Raw genomic sequence first — 15,421 nt, forward strand, 5'->3', positions numbered from 1 at the left:
ATTCTTGTTTCTTCTCCTCCATATCTGCCTGGTCATCACCTGCACCATTAAAAATTTAGTTTGTTTTTCTTCATCCTTTTCATCTTAATTGGCTACTACGTTTGCTTTGCAAGGGAAGGATTTACTGCCGGAAGTTCAAGGTTAAGCTATGGAAACAAGGAGGTGACTGTGTGTAGTTAGAGAAAATGTGACTTGAAAAAGGGATAGAATAGGCTGTGCTCTTGGAAACAATTTGCCACTGATTTGAGGAATTAAAGCAAAGTTAAAATGCAATTGCACAAGATTTTACTATCAATAGCAAAAGAATTTGCAGAAGCAAGCAATCATTAGAACAGTTACGAACATAAACTCAATCTACTCGAGTTGTTTCGGCACTCCAAGTCTACAACTAGATTGGGGAAGTTCATCTTGCAAAAGGGCAGCAGAGGTTTGAAGTTCAGAGGAGGTGATCTTTTACATAGAACAGGACATGTTACAATTGAGCTCCTAAACGGAAAAAAAAAAAAAAAACCATACAAATCAGCAAAACTAGAGTACTGGACAGCCCCTTTATGCAGGCAATAACTCAGGTGAATCAAGAAAAGGAAGCATCCATTTGAGCTTCCTCACTCTTTAGAGGCCGGGAAAAGATTTTAACAGCATACACAAAGGGAATGGAGGTCTCAATTCAAAGCTAAAATTCCATTGGCAACCAACACTTGCAAATTAGATAAACCAATTAATCTTAGAGCCGGCAAAACCCAGCTTAATTTGCATTCCAAATACTAACTGATTCCATCCTTACAAAACCTCATTTCAAAACCAGATAAGCATTCATTAAACCAACATCGATTAGACATGCCAATATCTACATACTAAAAACTTAATTCCTTACAAGATATCGCAAACACTATACCAGAAGGAATTTAGCATGTGATCATGGTTAGAAAACTAATCAACAAATATTTAAATAAAAACAAATTAACAAGACAAAATTCGGTAAAGATAAAAGGCTACTGTGAAAAAGTAGTTCCAGGAAATGCATGAAAAAGTTGCACAAAACTATAAAAACTCAGCAGAAATGAAAAACAGATGAGCATACATTCAAGAGTTCTGCCAAATACAGACCAAAATCATAATCGTTCCTATTCCTTCTCTGCATCTTTATCCTTCTTTTTCTTCTTCTTCTTCTTGTCGCTGGTATCAGCCTCACCATTATCTGCACCATTAGCAATGCTGGAAGGCGATGTAGCACCACCATCCTCAGCCTCTTTGTTCTTTTTTTATCTTCCTCTCAGACTTCTCTGCTGCAGGTGAACCATTATCTTTATGCTTCTTCTTCTTCTTCTTCTCCTTCTCAGCCGTCTCGTCACCTAATGACTCTGCATTACCATCCTCTTTGTCCTTCTTTTTCTTTTTCTTCTTCTCCTTCTTTTCAACATCAACCTCCACATCTTCCTTCACGCTCTCTTCCTTCTCAAGTCCTTGGACTTCAGCAACTTTGTCCTTTTTCTTTTTCTTCTTCTCTGTCTTTTCAACATCAACCTCCACATCTACTTCCTTGAACTTTTTAACCTTCACGCTGTCTTCCTTCTCAACTCCTTGGACTCCAGCAACTTTAGCTTTCTTTGAAGGAACGGGAGCAGGACTATCAGTGCTTTCATCCAACTTTCGCTTACGCCCTTCCCCGTCTTCACTATTCTTATTCTTCTGTTTCTTTTCCTCCTCCACCAAAGCCGGTTCAGTAGCAGCCGCAAGGCTTGCCACCACAGAATCCCCACCAGTTGGTAAAACCAGATTTCTCGCCCATTCTTGAGGGGTATTCGGATTTGGCTTCCCATGCTTATCCAACTTCCCCTCCGCTATCAATTTCTTCTTCATCGAAGCCCTCGGCCCCAATCCCCACTTCCTTGGGTACATATCCCGGTCCATCACCACCCTCTTAATCCTCGCCACCACGCCATGATCACAAGTTGCCATCACTGCAGTCGTCATCTCCGCAATTCCCAACGCAATTGCTTCTCCTTTGGTAGTCATTAGCACAACCTCCTCCCCAACTTCAATATCATTCTCAAACCTCAACAACCCCGGAATCATCAACTTGGCACCATAACAAATAGCATTCACAGCCGAATCCTTCACAACCAACCTCTTATAACTCGTCAAAAGTACTTCAAGCGGCATAACCACCCTCCTCAAATAACTCTCATCCCTGTAATTATCATAAACCCACTGCGCATCCATCACATCGTGCATTGTAACCATGTTATCTTTCTCTCCCAAAATCCCCGACCGCACCCTCCTCAGCTCCTGCATATGCCCTCCAACCCCAAGAATCAGACCCAAATGCACACACAGCGTCCTCACATAAGTCCCCGCCTCACAAGAAATCCAGAAAACAACCAAATGCTTATCTACGTCATACTCAAGAAGCTTACTTTCATATATAGTCCTAATCCTGAGCTGCCTCTTCACCGCCGAAATCAACGGTGGCCTCTGAAACACAGCCCCAGTGAGCGTTTCCAGCGCCCGAGCCACCTTCGACACATCGGGCACAGAAGAATGCAACCGAGCAATACAGACATACTCTTTCCCAGCACCCTGTTGCGATTTCACAAGCCTAGTGGCTCGATCAATGCACACAATCAGGTTCCCAGTGACTTTCGGGTCGAGGGTACCGCTGTGACCCGTTTTCTCGACCCTGAGGATCCGTTTGATCCAGGCGACGACCTCGTGGGAAGATGGGTTAGCGGGCTTGTCGAGATTGATAATACCGTACTTGACGTATTGCTCGAGAGGGCGCTTGAGAGGGGAGTAACCGGAGGGGAGAGGGGTGTAGTGTCCGGTTCGCACGTTGAGGCGGTCGTAGTTCTTCAGGAGGATCGGCCACTGAGAGGTGTCAATGGATGGAGTGAAGCTCTGGGGCTTGATCATGAAGTCCCCAGAGCTCTTCTGGGTCGGCTCGGAGCCGAGAGGCGCGAGTGGCTCCGGTAAGATTGGGGTGGGGGTTTCATCTTTGGAGCGGTGCTTCTTCTTTTTCTTCTCTGAGCGAGAGAGCTCGACGTCGGACATGGCTCTGGGCTCGGTGAGTGGGTGCGAGAGTGGCTGGTTTCTCTAGGGTTTTAGTGGAGGCGAATGAAATGGGGGGTTTTGTGGGAAATCAGAAATGTGGGGTTTTAGGGTTTTGGTTAGGATTTGGGAGAGACCCTTTTCTTTTTTTTTTTTTTTTTTTACTTAGGCCAAAGGTTACAAAATTTGTCCAATGTCATTATTATTATGGGAAAAATATAAAAAAGCCCCCCAAATTACCAGCCGTTTTTAATTTAGCTCCTTAATGTTTCAAAAGTGATAAAGTAGCCCTCAAACTACCAAACTATTGCATTTTGGCCATTCCGTTAGTCAAAACCGTCAGTTTGGACGGAAAATGCAAAACGATGTCATTTTGTTATGGGTAAGTTACTACAATGCCCTTTTATGAAAAAAAAAATTTGGAAAAAATATAAAAAAGCCTCACAAACTACCAGCCGTTTTCATTTTAGCCCTCTAATGTTCAGAAAGTGATAAAGTAGCCCCCAACAAAATGACGTCGTTTTGAATTTCCGTCCAAATTGACGGTTTTGACTAACGGAGTGGCCAAAATGTAATAGTTTGGTAGTTTTGGGGGCTAGTTTATCACTTTTGAAACATTATGGGGCTAAATCGAAAACGGCTGGTAGTTTAGGGGGCTTTTTTATATTTTTCCCTATTATTATTTTTGAAGTGACTCTTTTGTATTCATTCATTGAAAAAAAAAAAAAAAAAAAAAAAAAAAGCATAAAGTTCTTACATCATTAGACAGCATAAAGCTTTGGGGTTACAAGACAAATATAAAAATCTTACAATCAAGTCTTATCTATGACTTTAACATCCGCTAACACATGTCCAAACTTCAGTTATAGAACAGATCTGCTTCAGACAAACTTAATCTAATACATAGGTAGCTCATATTCTCAACATTTATTTTTCCGGCTATAGGGGCAAAACCCTTACACCGAAACTAATCATCCTCGACCCAAAGGCTAGGATAAAAACTTTCACCCCAAAGATCGCTCATGGAAGCAGATCTAAGGAGAAGTTAAATCCTTATTAAAAAAAAAAACAACAAAAACACAATAAAAAGAAATAAATAAATAAATAAAAAACCAGCAAATAGCTACAATAACAGAGGCGAGGGAAGTGAAAAGCCCAACCCCGGGGAGGCGAAGCGTGGCGCAGCACGGTGGAGGGCAGACGGAGGTAGCGCAGCACAAGCAAATGGATGGCCGAAGCAATTGGACTAGTCAAAAAAAAAAAAAAAAAAAAAAAAAGGAAGGATGGATGGGGAGAAAAGAAGAGGGGAGTAGGGGGAGGGGGAGGGGAAAGGAGCTCCCTCCTCCCCACAGGTTTAGTTTTTTCTCTATAGGTTTTCTCTCTAGCTTTCTTTAAATTTTAAAAACAAATTAAAGAATCAAACGACTTCCCTTATTATTTCCTTATACTATTTAAATATTATTTCAAATAAATGTTAAGAAAAAAATAAAGAAAAGAGAAAGCATTTTTTGTTAAAATAATGGTATTTTATTTATGAGTGTTTAGAGATGATTCTTCATAAATTTAGAGAACAAAACTACCTTTTACTTATATATCTAGATACATCACATAATATGTTTCCTTAATATTTAGGGTTAAACACTTTTTTTCCCTATGGCTTGACAACTTTATTCTTTTTCACCTCAGTTTCATTTTTGTATTGTATATGGTAGTTGAAAATGTCTAAAAACGAAAATAGTAACTCTGTCAAAATATTGACAGAAATACACATCAACACCCTTAAAAAATAAACATATGTCTCTATACCTAATTAAAAATTAAAAAAGTAAAAACAAAAAAATATAGGAAAAAATATAAAAAAGCCTCCCAAACTACCAGCCGTTTTCGATTTAGCCCCCTAATGTTTTAAAAGTGATAAAATAGCTTCCCAAACTACCAAACTATTGCATTTTGGCCCCTCCATTAGTCAAAACCGTCAGTTTGGACAGAAATTGCAAAACGACGTCATTTTGTTATGGGTAAGTTACTACAATGCCCTTTTATGAAAAAAAAAAAAAATTGGAAAAAATATAAAAAAGCCTCCCAAACTACCAGCCGTTTTCATTTTTAGCCCCCTAATGTTCAGAAAGTGATAAAGTAGCCCCCAACAAAACGACGTCGTTTTGCAGTTTCTGTCCAAACCGATGGTTTTGACTAACGGAGTGGCCAAAATGCAATAGTTTGGTAGTTTGGGGGGCTACTTTTATCACTTTTGAAACATTAGGGGGCTAAATCGAAAACGACTGATAGTTTAGGAGGTTTTTTTTATATTTTTCCCAAAAATATATATATTAAAAAATGATGGCTCGAGCCACTCCTGGTCTGTTTGGGGGTGACCGAAACCACCCCATACTTATTAGGGGTGGTTCAGCCAATTCAAAAGGCTAAATGAAAAAAGTAAAAAATAAAAAAAAATAAAGGTTCGCCCTTGGGGATGACCAAAACCACCTTAGGCCAAAGGGGGTGGCTCACCTTAGTGGCAATAACCGCTAACCGTAACCGCCTTAACGGTTAGTAAATTTCACTAACCGCAACCGCTAACCGCCTAGCGGTTAGCGAAATAGATAACCGCCCGCTAACCGCTTTTTTAAAATTGGGTTTTTTTTTTGGATTTTTTGGGCTTTCTTTATGGCTTTTTGGGCTTTTTTTTACCCTCATTTTTTTTTTCTTGTATTTTTAATATCTTCTTGGGCCCAATTGCTATAAAAAGAACCCATATTGAAAAATCAAAAATATTTGACCCAAAATTTACATTTACTTGTACTTTAAAAAAATTTCCTTAAATATTAAATCATAACCGATTAACTTTTTTTTTTAAAAAAAAAAAAAAAAAAAAATTCAACACAATATACAAAAAAGAAGTTCAGAATTAAGACAACTGTCACAACATATAAAAAAATATATAAAAAAAGTTCAACACAAAGCATATAAAATAAGTTCAAATAAAACATTAAATGATACAAATAAAACATTAAAACTTCATCAATGGTTAATTTGTAACAATTTTTAAAAAAATGTTACAAATGGTTCAAAAAATTCAAAATTGTTCAAAAAATGGTTAATTTTCTTTTTCTAAAAAATGTTCAAAAAATACATTAATACTTCAATTGTGATTATAAGTAACACATTGTTGAATCTAATGTCAATTACTTAATTTGATATTATATAATCATATAGTCTCATTAAATTATATGATATGATTCATATGATTAATTATTTAAATTCTTATCATATTTACTTATAATCTTTTTTCTTTGAATTGAACTTAATATCTATTGGTAAATGGTAATGTTCAAACTCCTAAATCCTAAATTCCTAAAGTATCTAATAATGCTTTAATTAAATTGTAGATTTGTAGTTATAAGTAATATATTGTTTAATTCAATTGAATCAATTGTGATTATCATTGTACATGAATCATATGATTAATTTGTAGACTTATGACTTATGAGTTATGTCATATTATATATGTATTATTTATTATTATATAATCATATGATTTAATGATCAAGTCATCATGTGATATAATCATATCAATTATAGTGATAATATAAAAATTACTAAAATTATAATGATAATACATTAATACTTAAATTGTGTTTATAAGTAACACATTGGTCATTGTTTAATCTAATGTCAATTACTTAATTTGATATTTTACGAATCATATCATCATTGTACATTAATAATATGATTCACTTGAAGTCTTGAATAAAGTATTTGAATTGTCATTAAATCATATGATTAAGTATTGATATTATACATTTATATTATTCATATGCATATATAGACTTGTAACATATATAGACTTATAAGTTTATAACATACATTGAAAATAAGTCTCTAGATATTTAATTGTTGTATTAGTATGAATTGGTATACTTATGAGTTATGTCATATTATATATGTATAATTTATTATTATATAATCAAATGATTTAATGATAAATTGATCATGTGATATAATCATATAAATTATAGTGATAATACATTAATACTCAAATTGTGATTTAATGATCAAGTGATTATGTTATATGTATAAATATTTTTATAATTATAATTATAAAAATATATTATATAAAAAGGCGGTTAGCGGGTACGGTTAGTAGACCCAATAACCGCTAACCGCTAGGCGGTTATAGTGGTTAGACGGTTAGCGGTTAATGCGGTTAAGCGGTCAGACGGTTAGGCGGTTAGCGATTATAACGGTTAGCGGTTAGCGGGCGGTTACACCCTTACGCCAAACCACCCCAAACTGCCCATGGGTGGATGGCCACCCTCATTTTGTCCAAATGAGTAGCTAGAGCTACCTTTTAAAAAAAATAAAATAAAATAAAATTGTACTTTTTTTTAATGTTTTTAATAATTTTAGTTTCAAAATTTTTTCTTTTTTATCTTTTAGTTTTAATGAGGCATAGGGACACTTGTCATTTTTTAAGGGCATTAATGTGGATTTTCGTCAATTTTTAGATTGAGGTATCAATTTCCATTTTTAGCCATTTTCAAGATACCATATAAGATACAAAGCGAAACTGTGGTTAGAAAAAAAAATTACATTTGCCTTCATGAACTACCACCCTCTGCCAATATGGCCCCATGAAATGACTCTCTCACCACCCTACACCATTAAACTACCATCATTTAGGGAATCTGTTAAATCATATGGAATATTCTTTTTTTAGATTTTTTTTTACGTGTCCGCACAAGACGGGGGAAATGGATTCGAACTAGTAACCTCCACTTCATTAGGCGTGGTCCCAGCCTAATGAAGATAGGCTGACATAGATACCCTAAAATAAAATAAAATATCAATATTAAAAAAAAAAAAAACAAAACTTAAACTAAAAAAAAAATGGATAAATGTAAAATCAATCCATGTGGTTGGCCTAAATTACAAATTCATCTTTGCAATATAAAAAAAAAAAAAATTAATTCAAAGGTCATCAAGATAGGCCAAAATAACAATTTAGTCCATGCAATCAAATTCCGTCAAAACATTTGACAAATTCCATTAGAATGTCACGTCAGTACCAATAAAATGATGACAAGTGTCACTCTTAATAAAAAATAAATTAATATATTAAATATATAAAAATAAAAAACTTAAAATTTATTTTTTTATTTTTTCGAAAAAAATAGAATGGTGGTTACCAGTTTTCAACCACCCCTTGGAGGAGGGGGATTAGCTAGCAAGCCACCCTCGGCCACCTCTAAGGTGGCTCAGGTGGCATGCCACCCTTGAGGTGTAGGTGGCTTTCGGGCCACCCCATATTTGGTTGCACGCCACCACAGTCATATTACCGTATTTCTTCTTTGACCATACTATTTGTTCCCTATTGTCTAAAATTTGCATTGGCATGGCATTTCCTCGTAGGTTAAATTGCCCTAAAAATGAAGCAACTCGTAGTTGAATACATTTTCTGGGATCCGATACATACTTCTACCGTATGGACACATGGAATACATAATAAATTGCTTATCTATTATCAATTTTAAATAACATTGAGTTGTAGTGTTTACCCAAATTTGAAAAGCATTCATATTTGTTAACATCTTCACCCTTCCATGAAAGTTTTTCAAACAACATTCAACGTTCTTGTCATGCCATGATAATATGGTATGTGTATGTCATGTCATGCTATTATGAGAGTAGAATTCTACAACTAAGAAACTACTTGCAAGCACGTATCTTATGAAACTCTAGAAGTATTTGAAGTTATAGTCTCTACTTTATTCTAGAATAGGGTAGTTTAATAAATATCTTAGAGTAATAGTAGTTTAATTGCTTAAGGAGACTTAGCTAGTTTCAATTATTATTCATTAATTAGCAGTTTTATTTGTATCTTTATCTTTCCATTGTAGCCTTATTTAAGGACGTTCAATCAATAAAGAATGAATCAGAAAATTAAAAGGTTTAGGTTCTCGCAGAATCTAAATTATATTCACGTTACGTTATGTGTTTGCAAAAATTATTCACGGAACATATTATATATATATAAAATTTTGATTTTCCCAAACACAATTATATGTAGAAATTTGAGGTGAAGCAAGAATACATCTTATTGAATAATGGTCTTCTCATTGGTAATTGTAGTGATGTATGTTGTTTATAGGGCAGACATGAGACACCTACTTTGTGATTTGGATTATTTGGGACACACATGCATGTGAAGAAAAAACTCATTGGAATACAACGTAGGAGACAAGTCACCTCTCATTGGTTTAAGGTTCAAGTATTTGTTGGATGGTTGAATCTTCTTCCTCATTCCAACACAAAATCCTCCTAATCACCTTCCATTAAGGATGACAATGCACACTCCTCACTCATTATCACCCATATTATATTGCTTACCCAAAACCAAAATACTATTCATTTTTATAAAATGAAATTGGAAGGCAAATGCAAAGTTGTCATATAAGACTCACCAAATTGTTTTTCACCTCTCTAGAATCATTGCTTCGTTTGCCAACACTTTTTGTCTATTTTTTATTAACAAACAATTTAAAACACGAACTTACAAAAAAATCACACCCTTTAAATTTGTTTTCCAAATGAACCTACCTACCATCTTATTTGTGATGAATATTAATAATAAGGGAAAATTACAGTTTACCCCTTTAAAGTTGACAGTATTTTTCAATTTGAACACCAAAGTTTCAATTTTTACAATCCACCACCCAAAAGTTTTAAATTTTTGCAATTTGACCAATTGTATCTATAACTTCCCATATTGTCCATAATTTTTTATTTTTTATTTTTTATAAAAAAAATTTTAAAAAAATTCGGGGTGACTACGACCATCTGGCCATTTTTGCACCATCAAATTTTTTTTTTATAAATAAAAATAAAAATAAAAAATAAAAATTATGGGTAATATGAGAATTTCGGAATAATATTGGTCGAATTAAAAAAATTTGGAACCTTGTAGGAGTGAAGTGCAAAAATTAAAATTTTAGTATTTAAATTGAAAAACACTATCAACTTTAAAGGAGTAAACTGTAATTTTTTTTAATAATAATAAAAAATAGATTTGCTTGCTTTAGACTAGAATGGTTCAAATGGTTAAGCGTGGCTCAACCACATAAGACAGAAAAGAAATGCCAATAAAAAAAGGAAGTTAGCATGCCTACCTGATGCGACCCTTTTCTTTGAACTTTAATTTTGGATTCATTATTTCCCTATTTTGCCTTTACTTTAGAGCTGTAATTAATTGACCAAAGAATGAAATAGAAAAAAGAACAAAACAACAAAAGTTGTGATAATTTTGAATGAAACCACAAGTCTAAAGAGGAATAGAACATTGTTGTCTTTACTCACAAAATGGGTAAGAGAAAAGCTTGATCTATAAAGCCTTTGTCCTATTTATCAATCACCCACAAATATGCTAAATATTATTTACTATAATCTCTCCTCTTTTTATTTTTTTTTATTTTATTTTTCACATCCATTTGCCTATTTCCTTTTCCATCTCCTTCTTCATATCCCAATTTCTCTATTTTATAATTTCAATTCTTGCGGGAGGAAAAACTATCTCAAATGGGACCCATGTGATAAAGTAATGATTAAGTGATTAAATTTACTTCTTCCTATCAGTTTAAACTTATGTGATAACTGGTAATTTAACTTGGTATCAGAGCCAAAAGTTCTAAGATCAAATATTGACTCTGTCAATTTACCTCATATTTAAATTAAATATGTCACGTGTTAGACCTTACTTATTAAAAGGGAGTTTGAACTCACACGTGAGAGGGAGTGTTAAAGTATTGATTAAGTGATTAAATTTACCTCTTCCTATCAGTTTAAGCTTATAGAATACCTAATAATTTAATTTCATGCAGTTTGGTTAGAGTTGTTTGACCCAACTTAGTTTGACATTATACTCTAATTTTCCTTTGACACCAACAAATTCAATAATAATAATAATAATAATTTTTTCTTTTAACTATATTAGATGAAACTCAACTCATATTAATATGATGAGTAAAGCTACTCATTTCACGTCAGTTAATATAACGTGTTTTAAATAATTTTCACTTAAAATATATCGCAATTAATGTGAAATGAGTGTAAATATTTTTATTATGATGAACAAAATATGCAAGTTTGTCCTTAAAAAGATGAATTTTTTTACATATATATTCTAAAATACATGTTTTAAAAAATTAATGAATTGAATTAAAAATATATATATATTAGCACAATTTAAAATACAACTTTTTTTATAAAAAAAAAAAAAAAAGAAAAAGAAAAAGAAAAGGATATCGTGAAGACTTTGATCCGGCGGCTATGAAGAAGAATGGAGAAAATCAACGGGGGTGATGTATTTAAAAAAAAAAAAAAACGCGTTGAAAAATGTGGCAAAGGATTTCTAATTTGGACAAAGCAGTCTGTCAGTCAGTCAGTCTCCGCGGATGATAAAATAAAGAATCTTAAAATTTTCCCGAAAAATATCTGACAAATTGCCCGAAATCTGATTTAAACAGTCGTACGTACACACATGGTCAAGCTGCCCGATATCTAAGAGGGCAGGTTCAAACTCCCAGGCAGCCCACTCCCAATACTTAATTGCCTTCCGCATAATTCAGTGATCACTCTGCCAGCGCCACCACCACCATCGGAGGTGGCGCCTGTGGAAGTTCTGGGGTACCTTCTCCATGCGCTAAGCGGAGGTAAGAGATTGGAGAGGGAATGGGTCAGGGCCTGAGCTGCGGAGCACGTGAAGGGAGTGGCCTGTTCAGTGCTGTTCAGAATGGTGAAGTTGAGCTGCTTGAGGCTATGGTAGAGGCAGACCCAAGTGTCTTGGAAGAGACCAGTGGATATGGGAGGTTGTCTGCCCTTCATGTGGCGGCTGCAAATGGTTGGATCGAGGTGCGTTTGTGGTTTCTTGATTGATTTTGATGGGGGGTATGGGTTTTATTGGGAGAATTCTGATGGGTTTATAAATTATCTGGGTTTTGTGTTTGGTGCTGGGTCTGATCGCATATATATAGGTTCTTTCTGTGCTTTTGGACAGGTCAGTTAATCCAGATATCTTGAATCGCCATAAACAGGTACAACGTTTGGGGTCTCAGTGTTTGTCTCAGACCATGAATCTTTGTTTTGCATGCTTTTGATTGAACATTCTTTTCTTTGTGGTTGATTTAGACCCCGTTAATGTTGGCGGTAATGCATGGGAAGATCTCTTGCGTGCAAAAGCTTATTCAAGCAGGGGCAAATGTGCGTTACTTTTGTTATGAGTGATGAAAATTTTCTTGGTAAATTTCTTACTCAAACTATTAAAAGAGGTAGTGATCATGGGTTATGTCTATGATTTATTAGATATTGATGTTTGATTCTCTCAACGGAAGAACCTGCTTGCATTATGCTGCTTACTATGGTCATTCAGATTGCCTGCAAGCTATTCTTTCTGCTGCCCATTCCACCCCTGTTGCAGATTCTTGGTTAGTCTCTCCCTCTCTGCCTCTGTCTCTGTCTCTTTGTCTCTCTGCGTCTATTTGATTCACATCATTGCTGAATAATTTGCATCGGGTGGCATTTGTAGGGGATTTGCAAGATTTGTGAACATAAGAGATGGAGGGGGTGCAACCCCACTGCATTTAGCTGCTCGTCAACGACGGCCAGAGTGCGTGCATATCCTTTTAGACAGTGGGGCTCTTGTTTGTGCTTCAACTGGTGGATATGGGTAATGGTTTAAATTAAGGTCTTCTCGATATTGTAGCTAAATAGTGATCATTTGCCATTCAGATTGATGAAGGTACCATGATCTGCAGCTACCTAGGGAGTACACCGCTTCATTTAGCTGCTCGTGGCGGTTCTTTGGAATGTGTCCGTGAATTGCTTGCCTGGGGAGCGGATAGGCTTCAAGTAGATTCATCTGGGTAAGATTCATTAACAGCTATGATCAGCCCAGTTTATTTGTTTATTTGATTTTCCAATTGACTATAAATTTTGCTACCAAAAGTAATGACTATAGTTGAGTTTTTGCTTCCCTTTTCGGGAACTTATTTTTCATCTCCTTATTCCCTACACATGTTTTGGTCAAAAAGATATTTTAGAAGAGCTCAATACGGGAATGTAACTCCAGGGAATCCCTCTCCCAAGGTTGCACTTTTGTATTATGGAGAAGTATATGCAAGAAGTTATTCTAGCAATTTGCCCTGTTTGTTTCTCTGAGGCTCAGATTACTTGCTTTCTCCAATGAACTGTTTGTGTCAACTGTCAATTGACATAAAATATGATACAAATGAGACTTCCATTACCTTCTTTGATCTATAAGAGAAATGTACAAAATATTATTTGAATAACTGTAGTTGTAGAAGTGAAGAATATTTTGGTCCAAAACTTGATGTAATGGGTATAATCTAAAAGATAGTTCTTGTTTTGTATGTATGAAGCCTTGGAAGAATATAGGAGTTATCTTTTTAATGAGGAGAACGGTGGTATTTGAATTTGATTACTTACAGATAGACGAGCAACTTGAACCTCACGGACCTTGCGTTATGCATATAAAATAAATTGTAACAACATTTCAAAAGTTCTTTTGCCATGTGTATTATATGGAGCCTGCTTTGACTTTGTTCCCACTTAACTGTCCTTTGTCATTAAATTGTCAGAGTTTGCTTTGTCTAATGATTACCACCCTAATTATGAGTTTTTGAAGGTGTTGTTGAAACTTGTAAAAGGAATTGTCTTTGCAGGAGATTTCCATACACGGTTGCTCTTAAGCACAAGCATCGAGAATGTGCAGCCTTGCTGAATCCTTCATCAGCTGAGCCTCTTGTCTGGCCATCGCCTTTGAAATTCATCAGTGAGCTTAATCCAGAGGCAAAATCACTGCTAGAGAGGGCATTGAAGGAAGCGAACATGGAGAGAGAGAAGGCCATATTGAAGGAGACTGTGTACTCACTTCCAGCTCCTTCCGATTTTGATGTTGGGGATGACGACAATGCATCTGAGGTAATGTCCTTCATTTTCTATTTTTGCTGTAGATTGATAATTTTAACTTAAATTCTATGTATTTTTAGAACTTGAAAACTGTATTTGATGAAAGCCTAAAACTCTAGATAGAATTTAGGCATTCAAATGCCTAAAATTCAGAGTGCAAGTATGGCATTCAAATGCTACAAAAATTTTCAGTCAGCATTACTTTCCATTTATGCATGTTTTATCGATTGGTGGAAACTGTGTTAAGAAACTGTTTCCACTGTTTGGATGGCCTTGATGAAGCAGTGCATCCAGAATGTACGAGAAGCAAATTTTGTCAGCATAGCTTTAACTCTTCTTATTGCTTAATAAAAATGTTATCTGTACTAAGTCAGAGGAAGAAACCTTCAGGGAGTGAATAATGGAGTAATATTTTATCAAGTCATACATGCAGTTTCTTATTTGCTTGTGAAATCTTCTCAAACAGGCCAGCGATGTGGATCTATGCTGCATATGCTTTGACCAGGTATGCACTATTGAGATCAGATCATGTGGTCATCAAATGTGTGCCCATTGCACCCTTGCCCTATGCTGCCACAAGAAGCCCAACCCTACAACTGCTTGTCCTACTGCCCCAGTTTGCCCGTTTTGCCGAAGCAGCATTAATCATCTAGTAGTTGCCGAGATGGAGACTAGAGATGATTTAGAACTTGAACATAGTCTCTCGAAGCCTAGGAGATCAAGGAAGTCGAATTTCAGTGAAGGCAGCAGCAGTTTCAAGAGTTTGTCTGCCATGGGCTCATTCGCAAGATTGGGTGGTCGCAGTCCGGGAAAGGTTGCTGCTGAATGTGATGCGGTGGTTGATAAGCCTTGAAATAGCAGTCCTGGATTTGGTTTCAGACAGAGTGATGCAAATGTCGGACCCCGGATTCGCTTCGGAACTGAGACCCAAATGGGTATGAATTTAAAACCTCATTTTTAATAGATATGTCCTAATATGCTAAGAGCATCTGAGAAAAAAGACTCAAAATTTCGGTTGATGAATTCCATTCTACAGAGGCGAGCTTCATTCGACATATAGCCTTTAATGTTGGTTTTTTTCTGCTTCTCTATTTATTGAGAAGCATCGATGTTTATGAGGGCTTAATTGTCCTTAATTGTCCTAAGTACTTAAATCTATTCGTTTCCTTTATAATATGGTCAATTTTCTTTGATTGCGCAACCATCATGGACAAGTTAAAATACACACAACTCGGGCCATGCTTATAACAAAAGACTAATACCTACAACTCCAAGCATTGGAGCCCAAAGTACAATGGTACTTGTGTAAATTTTGCATAATTGCCTCCGTCCTGCCGAGGACGAGTGCTTTTACTTTTATTTTTTACAAATTGATATGAGCAGTCTATAA

General features: G+C 35.5%; 1 protein-coding gene and 1 pseudogene across 1 annotated transcript; one reads left to right on the top strand and one right to left on the bottom strand.

Annotated features, from left to right (window-relative positions):
• Positions 1-922: 922 nt before the first annotated feature.
• On the bottom strand, positions 923-3,184 carry LOC132161897 (H/ACA ribonucleoprotein complex subunit 4 pseudogene; annotated as a pseudogene).
• An 8,410-nt stretch (positions 3,185-11,594) lies between these two features.
• LOC132191482 (putative E3 ubiquitin-protein ligase XBAT31) lies at positions 11,595-15,222 on the top strand. Its single transcript, XM_059606516.2, has 8 exons — positions 11,595-11,955; positions 12,078-12,137; positions 12,232-12,303; positions 12,406-12,527; positions 12,629-12,769; positions 12,858-12,965; positions 13,785-14,043; positions 14,498-15,222. Exons 1-8 carry the CDS (start codon positions 11,776-11,778, stop codon positions 14,882-14,884), a joined length of 1,329 nt encoding a protein of 442 aa, XP_059462499.2. The 5' UTR covers positions 11,595-11,775; the 3' UTR covers positions 14,885-15,222.
• Positions 15,223-15,421: the final 199 nt, after the last annotated feature.

Source organism: Corylus avellana, chromosome 10 (genome assembly GCF_965113065.1).
Source record: "Corylus avellana chromosome 10, dhCorAvel1.hap1.2, whole genome shotgun sequence".
NCBI classification, from domain to species: domain Eukaryota; kingdom Viridiplantae; phylum Streptophyta; class Magnoliopsida; order Fagales; family Betulaceae; genus Corylus; species Corylus avellana.